This window comes from Pleurodeles waltl, chromosome 5 (assembly GCF_031143425.1).
Source record: "Pleurodeles waltl isolate 20211129_DDA chromosome 5, aPleWal1.hap1.20221129, whole genome shotgun sequence".
NCBI lineage: Eukaryota > Metazoa > Chordata > Amphibia > Caudata > Salamandridae > Pleurodeles > Pleurodeles waltl.
Window position 1 is genome coordinate 791,970,632 of NC_090444.1, and position 17,755 is coordinate 791,988,386.

The 17,755-nt window shown below is 44.5% G+C and overlaps 1 protein-coding gene across 1 annotated transcript in view; it reads left to right on the top strand.

Annotated features, from left to right (window-relative positions):
* Nucleotides 1-4,410: 4,410 nt before the first annotated feature.
* The window catches only part of HEY2 (hes related family bHLH transcription factor with YRPW motif 2), a 71,757-nt gene continuing 58,412 nt past the window's right edge, over nt 4,411-17,755 (top strand). Inside the window, exon 1 of the mRNA XM_069234808.1 lies at nt 4,411-4,634. Coding sequence (XP_069090909.1) covers nt 4,552-4,634 — 83 coding nt within the window. The 5' untranslated portion in view covers nt 4,411-4,551. The remainder of the gene's footprint in view (nt 4,635-17,755) is intronic.

The following is a 17,755-nucleotide window of genomic DNA, read 5'->3' on the forward strand; positions in this document are numbered from 1 at the left end:
GTATTAATATGTTCTCTATTTTTCTAAATTGGCTTGGTATTTTTATTGTGTTCTGTTTTCACTGTGTTGCTGTTTGTGTGCTGCATAAATACTTAACACATTGCCTCTAAGATTAGCCTGACTGATTTTTGTGCCACGAAAGTCACTAATTTGAACTGTACTTAGAGTGAAGTACAGGTTAAATTAGTGACTTTTGTGGCTCCCCCTGCAAGTGATTGTGGCTGTTGCCAGTCAACCAAAAACCCAATTTCTCACATTATAACAAAGTTTAAATGTACTTAAAAGTGTAACTTACATTTGTGAATCAGGACCTTAATCTTCATTTTAGGGGTTGAATTTGGTTTGCATCTTCACATGCCTTGCAAACCCATCCCTTTAATACACTTTCCTTAATGGATGCCTTTTAGTTTCCACTGAGGCAAAGAATTTGCATAGTCAACCCTGGAACTCCATGTTGTGAATATGAGCAACACTGGATTTGGTTTTCAGTATGCCCAACTGTGAATTACATTCAAATCCAACAAAGTTACCCTTTTTCAGTTTAAAGGTAACTCTTATAACTGAAATTCCCACAGATGTATTACACCTGTACTCCCAGAATGATAGAGGTAAAGTACATTTGCAGGGCATGTGGCTTTTGTATGGTAGTGGGCTAGAGGTGGACCAGCCACTGAAAGCTCGGATAAGGCTCTGTCTCAGTTCGAGGTCCTGATGAAACCTCGAGCCAAGAACAAGGTGAGCTTTCAAGTAACTCCTGCCTGTCTTCCTCTCTCTGCCCAGTATGTGGTCGTTATTGCCAGAGCTGCAGACTGTGGAAGTGAGGAACCAGGTTAGAGTCTCAGCACTGGATCAACATCCTGTAATGCTGGGAAAATCAAATAATCACCCCATGTCTAAACACAATGCATGTGGCCTTGTTCAAAAAAACTGGCACTCATATAACGAACTCCAATACATTTGTGCCAAGTCTGAGATATGATTAGAACAAGCATTTGCAATGCAACAGGTCTCGTGTTTGCTCATGTTAGAGCTAATAGCGTTGTAAACTCCTAACCGGACTTTTCACTCGTAATGAAACCTATCGGCAAAAGTGCAATTATGTACGTAACCAGAAAAAGTGCAATTAACTGTGTAATGGGGTCGATATTATCCAAAGCGCTGGACTTCTGCCCAGCGAGATCGCACTGCGAAAATAGAGAAAAAGTAGTCCACGAACCGGACGGAAAATAGCGAGCCTCGTATGTTTTCTATACTTGGTTGATGCGCTCGAGGAGGGCTAACCACTGGAAAAGGCATGACGTGTGCGTGCCTTCCACTAATGAATTCAAGCAGATTCTAACAGGCAAGCCCACGAACCAAGGAAAGCCACTGACGTGATGTGGACGGGGCTCCGAGCCCTTTTTAATTCCTAAAGCGTCTCGGTTAGCGAAACGCATCCGCAAGCGCACGCGACGCAGGCTCGACTCTAAAAAGGAAACAATGATGCACTGAAATCTGCTTCACACGATGATACTCCCGCTGCAATGACTTGGGCAGCCTCTGAAAACTTGTAAATTTTCCCTAGAATATGGAATCCTTAATTTGCAGGATACTGGATGGATGCTTCTATCTACACCAATCTTTGAACAATATCAGCGGACAAGTTACAGTTCCTGAATTTTCGCTTGTGTTCCTCTTCTAAGATTAGGCAAGCCAAAGACTGTCAGTGTCACCCTTCCCTCAGCAGCATTCCTTGGCTCCAAAAGAAGTATCCCTTCTCGTTCACTACCCTTACGCAGCTTGTGAAATCGAGTGGCGAAGAGTTATTCCTCCAGCCCCCTTATTTCCTACCCCCCCCCGTTGCCTGTGATTTGCAGTCCCACTCACACCCTCTTTATACCTTATGTTCAGTGGTGACCGCAAAAGAGCTCAGATGGTCCAACCCCCAACAAACAAAAAACAGTCACTGGGAGTCTCACAGTGAGCTAGCTGTGTGGCAATGGAAATATTTCTAGAAGTAAACATCTAATGATATTTCGTGGTGCAATCACTCATTTATCATCATCCAAATGTGACAAAATCACATTCATCCTTGCAAAAACACCTGAAAACATCAAACAACGTGTCAATCCTTCCTAAATCCTCGTACATCAGCTAGTTCAAGTGTGCACCATTTGTGGTATCACCTAGATCAGATGGCAAAGGATCTGTTTCAAGTTTCCTTTTACCATTGCCCAGAATAGGTATACACCAGATTTTCCCTGCCTGCAGTTAATCATGACCGAAAAAAACCAAGGAAACCTATGCATTTGTGAAGATTTTTACTTTGTCTACAGCTTCAGTAAAAGCAATATAAAGAGAGTCTTGCACTTATAAGACACCCTAGCAAGGCAGAAGGGAGTGCCAGCCTGACCTCGTTTCTGTAACAAAGTAGACACTGCGTTCAGGTTTTGCTTTTGTAAATGAAAAGACTCCTAAAGTGAACAACGCTACTGTAGGGATTTCTTTGTTAATCTGTGAGGACGGAGACACCGATCTGTGGAACAAAGCGCTGTCCTAATGTACTGTGCTTTGACCTGAAGTCAGGCCATGGACGGACTCACTTGCATTCAAGTAATTATTATGGAATGCCCATGATACTCATGTCTATAAAGCTTACAAGTTCAGACCAGTACAGCTCAACAACAACCTTCTCATCTCGCTCTTCAAAACAAATATGTAACTGTAAAGTCGCCGATCCACATTTAATGAGTTTTGCAATATTCTGTATGTTGATTTTGTGCAAGGGATCAAGCTGAACCTGGTGAAAGAAACTGTAAGACAGGGCAGAAACAGGAGGTGCATAGTGCGCATCGACTTTCTTCGACCTGCCTGAAATTTGGAGACGGGACTTATGTACTGATAGGTCGTGTCATAAAATGTCCATCGTCGAGGGTCACAGTATGCCCCCCCACTTAACAAATACTAATTAAGCAGGTCAATATTTGCAGCTTCCATTTGATTGTGTACAAACATGGGTATGGTGGTCCGAACAACAGATGACTACCAGTCCTGTGTTAGTATTTCCTAATTAGAGCGCTATTTTTTTTTTAATTATGTACGTAACCGGAAAAAGTGCAATTAACTGTGAAACAGGGCCGATGTCATGCAAAGCGCTCGACTTCTGCCAAGCGAGATCGCGCTGCTAACAAAAGATCATAAAAAGTAGTCCAGAAACCGGATGGAAAACAGCGAGCCTCACATGTTTTCTGTACTTGGTCGGTGCGCTCGAGGAGAGCTAACCACTGGAAAAGGCATGACGTATGCGTGCCTTCCACTAATGAAATCAAGCAGATTCTAACAGGCAAGCCCACAAACCAATAAAAGCCACTGACGTGACGTGGACGGGCTCCGAGCCCTTTTAATTCCTAAAGCGTCTCGCTTAGCGAAACGCATGTGCAAGCGCATGCGACGCAGACTCGACCCTAAAAATGCACTTTGAGGTAAAAACAAAGCTTTCACATAAGAGAAGACAAATAGATATCCATTTACTGGTTGATTTGTACAGTGTGAAACCAAAAAACCTAGAAAAATTGTGGCTTCCCCATCTAACTTGTGTGGTGTTAGACAAATATTGTATTTTACCAAAACTCCTTTTTCTTTATTATCTCATGTAAAAGCACTTACAAATATATTAGCTCACACTACCAGATGCACAAAACTATCACTTTGATTAGTACTACACAGTGCAGTGGTATAATGTGCCCTATTAATGTAAAAGCTTTCACGTCTTACAGAAATACAGTTTTTTAATATTTGAAGAGACCTTATCATAGTTTAGGTGATGTTTGTTGTATGATTTACATAGCAAATATTTTCAGGGCTGGCTCCTGTATTGGCTCTAACATCCGACCCAGACTCTTGGCTAAACTCTGCTCTCCCTGTTAATTTGTTGGCTCTTCCATCTCAACCCCCCCTCCCTCCCCCCTCAAAAATAGGTTTCTTGTAGAGGGCTCCGCTAAAGTTCTGGTAGGCCACTGGGAAACATAGAACAATTCCCCACTTCGTGGGATCTAACTTGTTATCGCAAGAATTCCATAGATTACAGTCCACGTTGATAATTTCATCCACCCCAAATCTCTGCATAGAACTCTACAAACACCAACCCATCCTCCCCGTTCTTTCGGCAGTGCAGATCTATCTAGATTACGCTGATGAAACGAGCCGAGACAGCCTGAGCACAGGAGGGGAAATAAAGCGTGTGTCCATGAAACAGACACGGCTTGTTTCCGGGGAAGATGCTTGGGTCCCATGGGAAGCGCGTGTCCCTGCAGGCAGGAAGCCTGATTCTCTGGGACTTGACACCTCAGAGCTCCGCCTTCACACTCATAGGTCCTGGAGAGAAGGATGTGCCCTCCCGGGAAGGGGCGTGTCCTCGCCAGAGAGGGGGACGAGCCCTCGCGGAGGGGGGGGTGGCTCGTCGTCGAGGTCAGGCTGGGCGGCGTGGGAAAGCACCGCAGAGATCGCTGAGGTTGCCAAGTCCGCGGAGTTGTCCTGTCTTAGCCGACCTCTGGCATCCCGGGCACCGCCGCCATGAAGAGACCGTGCGAGGACTCCAGCTCGGACAGCGACATGGACGAGACCATTGACGTGGGCAGCGAGAACAACTACTCGGGGTGAGTGGCAGCTCACGCACCTGCCCGCAGCTGGGGTTCGGGCACTGCCACGCAGAGGGTACAGTGCCGGGCACTACGAGCCCGGGGAGTGAATATGGTGCAAGACGTTCTTGCCTGCCAGAGCGGGGAGACCCTCCAACTAGGACTGGCACTGGACGCGACTCCCACCGGACTGTCAAAATAAGGCTGCACGTAACCTGTAGTTTTAGTCACCACGGCAGTGTCGCCTCACTGGCCCAGAGCGCAAGCATCACTTGTACATTGTGCTCATCATTTGTACGCACTGCCCCTACTCTCGCAAAAGTATTGCTTGTGTCCATATTGCCCTTTTTTTCCAGACGGTGCCCCCGTCCCCACCACTTGCCTAAAGATACCCTATCATGCCTAAAGATGCCTTCACTGGCCTAAGGTCCTCTCTCTAGTGCTCATCGCTTGCAGAAAGCGCCCCTCTCTTGCCTAAAGTGCCCATCTCTTGGATAGAGTGTCCCTCGGTTATCCAATGTGCCACTCAAACAAGGAGCCCCTTACATTCAGCGATTGTATGGCACTTTCAAATACTTTCCTGTCTTCACGAATTAGCCCTCGTGTTCAGGTGGCTCCCACACCTTGTCTCTAAGAAGCGCTTAAGCTTGCACAAAGCACACTTCCCACAACTACACAAACACGTTCTCTCACACAAGCGTTCACTCTCAAAGTTACATTATGAGACGAGGCTGTTATAGGCCTGCAGTCGGACCGCTTGGTCGAACAGCGTTCTGGTCCCTTCTGACCAGGAGAGGAATAGCTCTCAATGGAGTAGCAGGAGCAGTGGCACCGGGGACAATGGGCGCAATGGTCCACTGCACCCAATTTATGAGTGCCTTTTACCCCCCCCGCCAAACGGAATGGGTCTGTCTTCATTGCTTGCATTAGGGCCAATGGCACACTTCTATGCCAGTGACAACAGCTCGGATTTCCAGGGGTGCCGAGAGGATTTAAAGCTCTGTGGCCTCGCTCCTTCAGTATAGCTTTGATCGAGGGGAAAATTGGCAAACTGGCTTCGCTCTGTTTGCTGCTTGCGTAACTTTGAAATATAATGTTGCTTCAGCGAATGGATGTATCCGGTTCAGAGCTGTGACGATGTCCATTTCACATTTATTTACCGTCCACACTTTTGACTTCCTTTGTAATGTCATGTGCAAAATTACACAGTGAGAGCGGGAGAAATAAAAATAGTTTTCATATAGAAAAATGTGACAAATCGAGGATTTAGCTGCTCATTTAGGGCCAGTAGCCAAATGCGAATACGAATGAGGGGCTACGTCTGAAAAAAGTCTGCTCTTGTCTTCCTGTGTACGCCGCGCCAATTTAATTTATTTCTCACGTGCAACGATTTTCATATTTTCAGATCATTAAACCCATTAGCGCATTCCGTTGTGCTGAGTTCAAATAACGCAGCCTTTAAAATGGTCCACAAGGGACATGTTCAATAGTTACCCTCGTGAAGACAAGGTACTGTAAAACCTCTCAGAGTTCGGGTGGACTGTCACTTCAGACGAAGCAGAGAGCAGGCCTCATGACATTGCTGGGAATAAACATTTTTGACAAATATATATATATTTTTTGTGTGTTTTAGTTGCCCACGCTGCTATCCTTTAGAATACTTTGTAAGTGACCGAGCAACAGCACTTATCAGTCAACTTTCACAATACTTAGAAACAGACAGGGCAACATCATTAATCCAATCATTTTTGGAATACATAAAAATGTATCGAGCATGTGCGTTAATCTGCAAATGTTGAGAATATTTAGGAGCAGAGATGGCACCTGATTTAATCTTCCATTTCTTAGAACGCTTGGGAAAAGGGTACCAGAATTGGTGTGGCAATTTTCATAAAATTTAGGAACAAGCAGAGCAGTTGATGTAATGTGCCAATTTTCAGAATATTTAGGAACAACCAGCGCACTAGGTTTAATGTCCTAATTCTCAGAGAATTTAGGAACAACTATCTCAATAGGTTTAATGTAACATTTTTCAGGGTATTTAGAACAAGCAGCACACTACGATTAATATGCCAATTTTCAGAATAATTAGGAACAATCAGCACAGTAGGTTTAATGAGCCAATTTGCAAAATATTTAGGAGCAAACAGTGCACTAGGTTTAATGTGCCAATTCTCAGATTATTTAGGAACAACCATTTCACTAGGTTTAATGTGACAGTTTTCAGAGTAATTAGACAAGCAGCGCACTAGGTTTAATGTGCCAATTCTCCGACTATTTAGCAACAAGCAGCGCACTAGGTTTAATGAGCCAGTTTTCAGCATACAAAAGAACTGACAGAGCATTCATCTGCTCATTGTGGACTAGTGAAGAACAGACAGGGCATTGCTCTGCTATTCCTTGATATAGACTGGACCAGACAGAGCACCAGCATTATTCTTTTAACGTTATGAGTGCTTAGAAACAGAGACATCAGCACCTTAATTCAGTCAATTTTTACAATACTGAAAACAGACACATGACCAGTATTAATCTGCTAATGTGTGGGTTGCACATGGACAGGCAGAACACTAGCATTAATCAAGCTACTTTTACAATATTTATAAACAAAGCACCAGCATTAATCTGTCAATTGCTAGAATTCTTGGAAGAGAGTACCAGCAATGCTTTGCCAATTGTCGGAATCTTCTGGATAATAGGATTAATGTGCTAATTTTTAGCACACTGAGCAACAAACTAGCACCAACATGTATCTGCTAATCTTTGGAGTAATCAGGGACAGCCAAAGCACCAGCATTATTCTGTAGCTGTTTATAATACTTATAAATAGAGCACCCACATTACTGTGCCATTTTTAGAATACTTGGAAACCGAGCAATGTTATTCTGAGAATTTTATGATTCTGTTTGGAAGATCAGAGGAGCAGGATTAATACGACAATTTTTAGAATGAAGAGAAACTATGACTTCTCCAGGATTAACCTTCCAACTTGTGTAATATTTAGGAATATACAGAGAGGATCCTCTTTAATCTGACAGTTTTTGTAGTAGGAAGGAACAGACAGAGTAACAACATTAATCTGCTGATTTCTAGAGTAGTTCAGAATGATCTAGTTTTTTTTTCTTCACATTTCTGTGATGGTGAATGCTGGTGTTCTGTTGGTTCCTTTCAGCCTGACAGCGCCTAGAGGAGATCCTGTTTGCCGTGTTGCGCTATTGCCGGCGTCTCCAGGGGATAACACCACCAATAACGACTAACTTAATTTTCACACCGCGCTTGTCACAGAGACGAGTAGCTTCTTATATATGTAATTACTAGATTTTGTTATTACCCTAATAATGTTACTTTTTCTTCGAGTAGTTCATAGGAAAACTGCAAACGCACCGCTCAAGCTTGTGTCTTAACGCCCTAATATTATCAGCAGGGTCAATGTGTCGTACTTTAATGATCAAAGGGGGTGTTTAGTATTAAACCTCAAGGAAAAAAACGAATATTCGTCCCGCACCCATACGCTTCAGTAAATTGAAGGCAGCCTGATGATCAGCTTGCAGACCATTCACAACTTCTGGAACTTGCCAGCATATACTATAATGAAAGTAACGTGTTTGTATGTACACTTTACCCAGAGGTTCTGCTGTTTCTAAGCGCTTGAAACAACCGTTATTACTATAACCCACTTTTGTGGCACTAGATTTTCTGCGTGGGAGGCTGGCCCGACCACCTCAGGGTGCAGACTTGCAAATCACCGCACGTTATAGTAGTGAGCGTTCAAATAACTGAATTAATTTTCCAGCGATGGGAGCACTTTTACAGTCTCTCGCACCCGGAAGTTCAGTGAGGTCACTTCGTAGTGTGACCAGTTTTTGAGGAGCAAAAACTGGGGCAGGTCAGCCATAAAAGTAGGACTAAAGCCTTTAGCCTTACTTCTATATCTGGCCTGGCCCGTTTTTACCTAGCCTTGTAAATGTGTGTGCGCGCGCGCACTAGGGTTTGTAATTATGTGCATACACACACACATTTACAAATACATATATGTACACGGATTTACAAGACTATGTTAACATTAGCAAAGGCAGAACCTGCACCCCTTGCCCGCTCCTTCCCGCCCTCTTTCTGCTGGGCGCAGGCTCCTGCTGTGCTGCCTGGCAGAAACAGATATGTTACTTAAATAATGTCATACTTTAGCAGCCCTTCGGGAAAGGAACGCACGCCTTTCAATTCTGCTTTGCAGGGTGACTTGACCTTTCTCTCAAAAACCCAGGACATTTATTTAAAATTACCAAAAGCGTGGGGACACCGTGGCAGTCCCCTGAAACCCTGGATTGTTCGGGGAAATCCGGGACGTCTGGTTCAGTGCTTTAAATGGGCCGGTACTGTCCGGTACTGAGTACCGGCACTTTTTTATTTTGAGAGGGAGAGTACCGGCATATCTCAAGAAAAACGTAATACTTTTAATTGGAGAGTACCGGCACTTCTCAGAAACAAGCAGGTACTCTGATAGAGAGTACCTGCACTTCTATTTTTCCATTTAAAGCACTGGTCTGGTTAGTTTGGAGACACTTCAAATATAGCAGTAGGCCAGAACCTTTCACCACCAGCAGGTTATCTATGCCCCCTTCAACAGCTCTTTACTATAGGGGAGGGGCACAGCCGTCATTATCAGTGATGTTACAATCCTTACACTAACACTGTCCTGTTGCCAGTAGGATTGTCAGTGGCACAATACCAAAGTCCATTAGAGCTTTCAAAATCGCCTGCAAATATGCTATAGTTTCCAATGAACTCCGTTATATGTCAGTTTTTTATCGTGAAAACCTGACAGGATTTTTCTGTTCGGTAGCCAATGCTTCTCTTTTTCAGGATATGGGCAGGGACACGATTAATCATATTAAGAGGCATACTTAAGAGCCCCTAGCGCCACCAGAGCGTAACTTTTCTTGACGCTCCGGTGGTGCTAAGTATTGCTTCATATTTACAAGGAAGTGTAACCCCACTTTTTTGTGGCATTATGCCTCCTTGTAAATATGGGCCCCTCCAACGCAATTTTCTGCGCCAGAGGGGTGTGCAAAGGGTGTTGCAGTTGACGTTCCACCGCAACACACATTGTTTTTGATGCTGCGTCAGATTGGCATGTTTTCCTAAACCTGAGGCAGCGCCAAAAACTAGCGACACCCCATGGGTGGAGTAAGCATGGTAAAACGAGGAGGAATGCTTTTATTCCTCCTCGTTTTTTTTGCTTTTTCTATGTGTGCCGCATTCTGATTCCATTATAGGAGCACCTTCCTGCAAATAAACAATCTATCCCCTTAACGCAGAAACCCTTGCACTATGGTGCAAGGATGCCTTTGTGTTGGCGCTAGGCAGCTTAATTTAGCGCCAGCGCAGGGAAAACACAGGGGCGCACTGTATTCCTCTAAATACGGTGCAGCTCTGCATTCCTAAACTGGCAAAGCGAGGCGCTGCAATTTTTGGCATAGCACCACTCTGCACCACTTTAACATAAATCTGGGCCTTAGCGTCTATATGATTGAAGTGGTAAGGAAAGTCTTATCACTTTAATGCTTATTTAGTTTTACTAGTCATAAGTGATTACACACATGTGTGTGTGTGTGTGTATACATATATTATTTACACTGTGCAGTTGTAGTTAGTACCCATTCACCAAAAGAAGAGTGCTTTTTGCATTGCTAATAAGTTTGGCGTATTTTATGAATTTTCACAAAACTTTCCAAAAAAAAAAGCTCATTCATCTCTGCTCTTACTTAGAAAGTTTCAGGGCGATCCATCGAATGGGGGCCGAGAAAAATGAATGGGCCCAAAATGCAATTTCCCTTTGCAATTTGCACAGCGAATTTTGAACAGAGCTACAGCTGAACAGAATTACACTAAATTTGTCAGATAGCTAGATCTTTACTCAGAACAAATGCTTTTTGTGATTAATGGGTTAATCCATTCAGTAGCTTTGAGAAATTAAGGTTCAAAATTGATCCATATCAGCACAGTTGGCATCGCAGGATTCTCACAAGAGTCCTGTGGGCTCGCAAACTTAAGATATAGAGCAATCTGAGTGTCCAAGGGTTTGTTTTTCCCCATCAGCTTTAATGCCTCCTGTGCAGTTGTTTTTCCCCATCAGCTTTAATGTCTCCTGTGCAGGAGCTTGCACTGTGATTGGCTGGCCACAACATGAGGATAAATATCAGGCCGACATTTTAGGACACAGGGGACTCGGTCCCCATGTCCTGAGAAGTATAAGAAAAGATTTAAGTGGGCAGGGTATAGGTACACTGACCCCATGGACCTTGTGAGCCACGTACACCCCTGTGACCAAATTCATTGTTATTTTTTTAACATAAAGTAAGATGTCGATTGCTAAGCGTGGCACGGGGTTGGGCGCAGGGCATGGCTGCATGCCAAACGCTGCCAAATGCTATGCAAGCTTTGGTGTTGTGCGCCCATGGGGGTTGTGCACCCAACCCTTCGCTGCACATGTTGATGGACATATTACTTTACGTTGTTTATGTTTTACTGGAGGAAAATATAGTGGTACTCATACTAATAACCTGGAAGGATAGAAAGCTCGGGTGGCCAGGCTATGATTCAAACTCATGACCTGCAGGTCAAAGCAAAATGTCGGTAGACAACATTTCACATTGCCATTTCACCACCAGTAACATGATGTTGAAAATTCTAGGACCATTAGGAAATATAAAACATTGTCTGGAGCTTTCCACAGGGTTGGTCTGGCCTAGAGGGTAAGCAGGCAGTCCCCAAAGAACTGGTCTGACAGGCCAGTGCGTGGGCCTTTTTTTGGCTGTGTTGTAGGTCTGTATTTTATGGTCTGGTGTGCCCCAATTTGCACACATGGGCCTCTAATTCATTAAAGGGCGTACTTTTTGTTTTTTTAGCCAGGGCCTATTTTCTTCCCATTCCAATACTTGCTTTCCAGTAGTAACTTGTGAAAAGTCCTTGCAGTGGAACAGAATGAAGTGCCCTCAGGAATCATAAATCAGGCTTTTAAAAAAATATATATCCTTAATAGAATAGTAATATTATTGCGTCGCCAACACAATAACTTGTATATTTCTAGGCTCTATAATAAGTCAGACGTTGGAAAACATCTTCTCAATCAGGCAAAAAATATAACTGGAATAGAACACGTTTTGACCAATCAGAGCCAATCCGCATAGTTGTGCAAAGGGAAGAAGCAAAACAAGTCACTCACTGAGTCAAAGCACCCCGAAATTGTGGGTTCCCCAACAATCAGCAGTGTGTTTTCTCAGTTCAGCTAAAGATAAAGCGCTACTTTGGCATGACTACGCCTCCTTGAAGTGTGCCAATTGTACACACAATATAATGTTTACATTATTTTAGTCAAAGGAAGCAGGTTTGTGTTGGGCCTACCTCTCGAGTATTTCACACGTGTTCCCCAAATCCCTAATTTTCTGAAATATACATGTATGACAACATTAACTCCAGAATATGAAACCTGCCGTGTTTGCTACACCCATAGCGTCACAGTTCTGAGTGACTGTCCTAGGAGTTTTGGTGAAGTCGTGCCAGCAGACGCCGGCTCAGATCGCAGGACCCCAGAGGCGATGCCACCCACAGTACACCTCACCTGTGTGGGAGAGCAAGCTATAGGGAGGGGTAAAGACAGGCTCGCGAGAGACATGTGAAGAAAATGCCCCCTGGCATGTTTGCAAGCTAATCAAAGCCGGACATTGTAACTTGTGAGCTTCGACATCCATCCGTGGTGGGTGGTGGGATGGGGGGAGGGGGAGTTGAAAGGTGGCGATATAGCAGTGGGTGGCGAAAATGATGGATCTCTGTGCAGAAAGCGCTGGGGGTCCCTGCTCCTCACAGAGCGGAGATATTAATATGCCTTGGGCTGAATGAGAGCTTCGTGAAGGGTGGGGCCCGCTGTGCCACAAGGGCTGTAGGTGCCAGCGTTAGGGCCCTGTGTCAAAGGGCTTCCTTACATGTCTTTCAGGTTAAAAAGGGGCCCCAGTTCAGACAATAAGTAATTTCTTTGGAATTTGAAAAAGCCAGGCAAACCTTTTATTATGGCCTGTGGCCTAAAATGCAGATAGTGGTTCAGGCCTTAGGCTTCTCCAGTCCTCTGGTAGCGCGTATAGCTAGGTGGGCGAGCCCAGGATGGCGCGAGGATGATCTGAGCCAAAAGTATGGCCCTGGCTTGGCTGTGGGGACAAAACGAAGGGCGAGCCGCAGACGAACCAAGGCACCCGGCATTATGCAGCTTGTTAACAGAAAAAAACAAGCAGTAGCCTGGAGCTTCTATTACACAATATGAGAAAGAATAAATGTGAAACGTGCATTTCATCTACTTACACATAATGTACAGTTCTAAACAAATGCAAAATAAGAGAGTGACAATATGTTTGTTTAGCAGATACTTCCGATGGCTGGGCTCGTGTATTGGCTCTTATGAAACTGATGGATTGCACATTCATCTCTAGCCAGAGTCTGCAACAGAGATTAAGTGTGCTTTCACTTGTGGGGGTTTGTGTTATTATTTCTAGCAACACTTTCCCGTGTTCTGTCAGGGGAAAGTCTGTTTATGATGGCATCATTTTGGGTCTTTTTGTTTTCCCCACAATGTTGCAAACATGTCTGGTGCCTTTCCGAATAGCAAGTAAAACGTGCGCAACAGGCTACAAATTAGTTGAATGCCAGGATGTAAAAAATAGATTTGTGTGTACCAAACCCTCAAATGACCTTAAATTGAATAGGCTTACGGTTGCAGTTTGAACCAAAGAAGAGAATGGCATCTCAGCAGTGTTTGCCTTTAGAGTAATATCACCCATTATCCCAATTGTATCCTATATTGTATGATTTGTATTGCATTTGTATGTTGCTTTCGTACCCTTTTCAAGGCCCAGAAGATTTCTTGGTGATGGATGGAGTAGCTTTACTGTTTGCGTTATTTACAGTGCTCATCCATCCTATACTCCTTAGCACGCTCTTGAATCACTTTGATTTGCATCAGGTTCCTTCTTCTTACAAAAGATAATGTCCTTTCATGACCAATTGTGCATAATCTTCAAGTTTGTACTAAACATCACTAATGTTTCTTTCGAGTTCAAATATTTCACCATTAATAGTGACATCACTGTGCCCACATTGAGATCTCACATCATGCCACAACCCTAAACTTCCTCTCTCTCTCTCTCTCTCTCTCTCTCTCTCTCTCTCTCTCTCTCAGTTTTGCAGTGTCTTTTTCATCCCTTCTTTTTTATCGTGTCATTGTTTTTTTTATTTATTTTTTAATGTTCGTTCTCAATTTTCTGCCATACTTTCTCTTGCTCAAAGTCAAAGTCTGAGGATGAAAGATAAGTCCGGTCCTCAAAAGTGACAGCCACTTTTACAAATTAAGTAATACTGTCAATGAATACCACAAATGAATTTGGGTAACACAGTCTACAGGGAACGTGGCCTAGACTACTTTAAGATAAAATCTTGTAAATATTTCTTCAAGACATAACTCTAGAAAAAGATTTTTGTGTGTAAATTTGCAGTACCACCCCATGAAATGCCTTCTGGGAGCCCATGTTTTGTGGAGACAAATGCTTCAGAAATGCTTGTGGCTAAAGCCCTACAATGATAGCCGAGAAGACCTTGATAAAAATAAAAAGTTGTACTTGTTATACAAACGACATCTTAACTAATCAATCAATGTTTGTGTTTACTAAGGGCCTGTACATGTTGAGCCTGTAATTGCTCTAAACTGTCTTACAACCCATGCTTCAATGTAAACAATATTCCTAGGTTCGTAGGTAGATTAGTATCATTTGGAGCTGTCTCGCAATCATAGGTTGCTTTGTCATGGAAGCTCGCCACTTCATATACCAGATTCTGTGCTTGTAACATGAGTTTGAGAGGTGCCTTGCCCACTTCCTGGTCACTTATTATTTGCTAAAAACATATATCTTGGGGCCAGATGTAGCAACTTTAAAATTTGCGAGGTGCAAAGTGCGAGTCCATGCGACTCGCACTTTGCACCTCGCAAATTGCTATGCAGTGCGGTGTCTCAGACACCGACTGCAACTCGCTATGGGGTCGCAATGACCCACCTCATGAATATTCATGAGGTGGGTCGCAAATTGCGGCCCCATAGCGAGTATAGGCACTCGCAAACATGGAGGCCTGCTGTCGTCAGCAGATCTCCATGTTCGTGACTGCTTTCAATAAAGCAGTTTTATTTTTTAAGTGTAGCCCGTTTTCCTTAAAGGAAAACAAGCTGCACTTAAAAAAAAAAAACGAAACCTTTAGTTTCGGTATTTTTTCAGGGCAGGGAATGGCCCCTGGGACCACTCCCTGCCCTGAAAAAATAATTTTGGGTCCATTCACAAAGTGGAAGGGGTCCCATGGGGACCCCTTCCAATTTGCGAGTAGGTTACCATCCACTTGAAGTGGATGGTAACTGCGATACCATTTGCGACCGCGTATGCGGTGCAAATGGTATTGCATCCCACTCAGACTCGCAAATAGGAAGGGAACACCCCTTCCTATTTGTGATTCTGAAATGCATATTGCGAGTCGGTACCGACTCGCAATATGCATTTCTGAATAGCAAAGAGGCTTTTGCGCCTCGCAAACGGCGATTTTCGCCGTTTGCGAGGCGCAAACCCTTTGCTACATCTGCCCCTTGGTTTGTTAAAAGAAAGGAATTTTCACATTTGGAGTGCTGTGATTCAAACTATCATGAGAGGAAATATTTATTATTTTAATTTTGAGTTTGTTTGTCTAGGACATGGGTACTCACAAACTTTTTCTCGGGGGCCAAAATTGCAGTATGGTTTGCGGCCGAGGGCCGCACTGAAGTGACAGCGGGGGGCGGGGCTTAGAGGGGGCGGGGCTTAGAGGGGGAACAACCACCCCACCCCCTTTTTCAAAACAATGCCCCTACCCCAGTAACACACACAGCGCGCACACATACAGCGCCATCTGCTCTCACCCCTACCCCAGTAACACACACACACAGCGCACACACACAGCGCCATCTGCTCTCACCCCTACCCCAGTAACACACACAGCGCGCACACACACAGCGCCATCTGCTCTCACCCCTACCCCAGTAACACACACAGCGCGCACACATACAGCGCCATCTGCTCTCACCCCTACCCCAGTAACACACACAGCGCGCACACACACAGCGCCATCTGCTCTCACCCCACCCCAGTAACACACACAGCGCACACACACAGCGCCATCTGCTCTCACGCCTACCCCAGTAACACACACAGCGCGCACACACACAGCGCCATCTGCTCTCACGCCTACCCCAGTAACACACACACACAGCGCACACACACAGCGCCATCTGCTCTCACGCCTACCCCAGTAACACACACACACAGCGCACACACACAGCGCCATCTGCTCTCACGCCTACCCCAGTAACACACACAGCGCGCACACACACAGCGCCATCTGCTCTCACGCCTACCCCAGTAACACACACACACAGCGCACACACACAGCGCCATCTGCTCTCACCCCTACCCCAGTAACACACACAGCGCGCACACACACAGCGCCATCTGCTCTCACCCCTACCCCAGTAACACACACAGCGCGCACACACACAGCGCCATCTGCTCTCACCCCACCCCAGTAACACACACAGCGCGCACACACACAGCGCCATCTGCTCTCACCCCACCCCAGTAAAACACACACACAGCGCACACACACAGCGCAATCTGCTCACACGCCTACCCCAGTAACACACACTACATTAAAAACAAATAAATAAATAACCAAAGAGCCTTACCTGACTCAAAGCACTGTAAAGATGCCACAAATCTGGAACAGCAGGCAGGCAGGCGGGCAGCAGACGTGGAGCCGGTGACAGCAGGCAGACGACCAAAGCCCCGTAAAAGTTAGCTGCAAGCGCTGACTTTTATGGGGCTTTGGCTTCCACAGATCGTCAGGGCAACGCAATAAACAATGGCCGCCGTATGTAAACATAGAGGAGGGCCGCGGGAGCATGCTCCCGCGGCCCTCCTCTATGTTTACATACGGCGGCCATTGTTTATTGCGTTTGGTGTGCGTCTCGCGGTCGCGGGCCGCCAAGTTAGGTCCGTGGGGCCGCTGGCGGCCCGCGGGCCGTACTTTGAGTACCGGTGGTCTAGGAGATAGAGGTTTACTTCAGAAGAAGCAAATTGTATTCCCGAGATGTGTTGAGGCTGTGTAACGGAATTCTTAACATCGTGATACAGTAAAATCTGGCTTATACACTAATCATAGATGAGGAATGAATATTCAAATGAAGAAACAGAATTAATTTCCCAACTACAAGTTCGCTGCAGTCTTCGTTAAGACTACACTGAAAAAACGTTTTTTTGTTATTTTGAGAGGCAAAGTTGCATTTGGTTGACCAGTAGCAGCATCTGAAATATCTGAAGCTCTTTATATGAAAACGTGTGGGACAAAGATAGAGATTAATGTTCCTGTTGTCAGCAAGCTGTAAATATGAATTGCTTGTTGACTAAAAAACCCTTAGGAATAATCTAGTCAAATTTGATAAGCACGTTGCCCAGTTCAATGTCCCCTGAATGGGCATTTTGGAATTGGAGGACTTGGATGTTGCTATTTTTTCCCCTACCTTTTGATTGGAATTTCCTGACCTCTTTGAATTTGATGACGCCTCTTTAAATGTGTACATAGATGGTGAAAGTTTGACTTGATTACCAGTATTAACATCTTCAATGAGTTGGGACTCTGCCATCATCACAAGAGCAGATTGGATCTGGATCTTGGATCTGCCCTTGGAAGGGCATTGAAACTCACCCGGGAGTAAAAGCTGCCTCCCACTCTGTCATTGGTTTTTGATCAAGCAAATACGCAGTGGTGCCTTTTGTCCTTGCCAATTTTTTTTGTTTTTTTTTGTTTCTGTTAAAACATTTTCTCAAAAACATTTCATATCTGCAAGTTCCTTTAGGAGGCAATATGTACATATATTTTTAAAACATGATAATAAAAGTAGAAATTAAATAATGCATCATGCACTGCACGCTAGATACATAAATTAGAGTTTCAGTGTGGATAAACATTGTCTCTGTAAACATGAATGGGTGAGTTAATACAAGGTTTAGCTGTGGTTGTTGGAACCA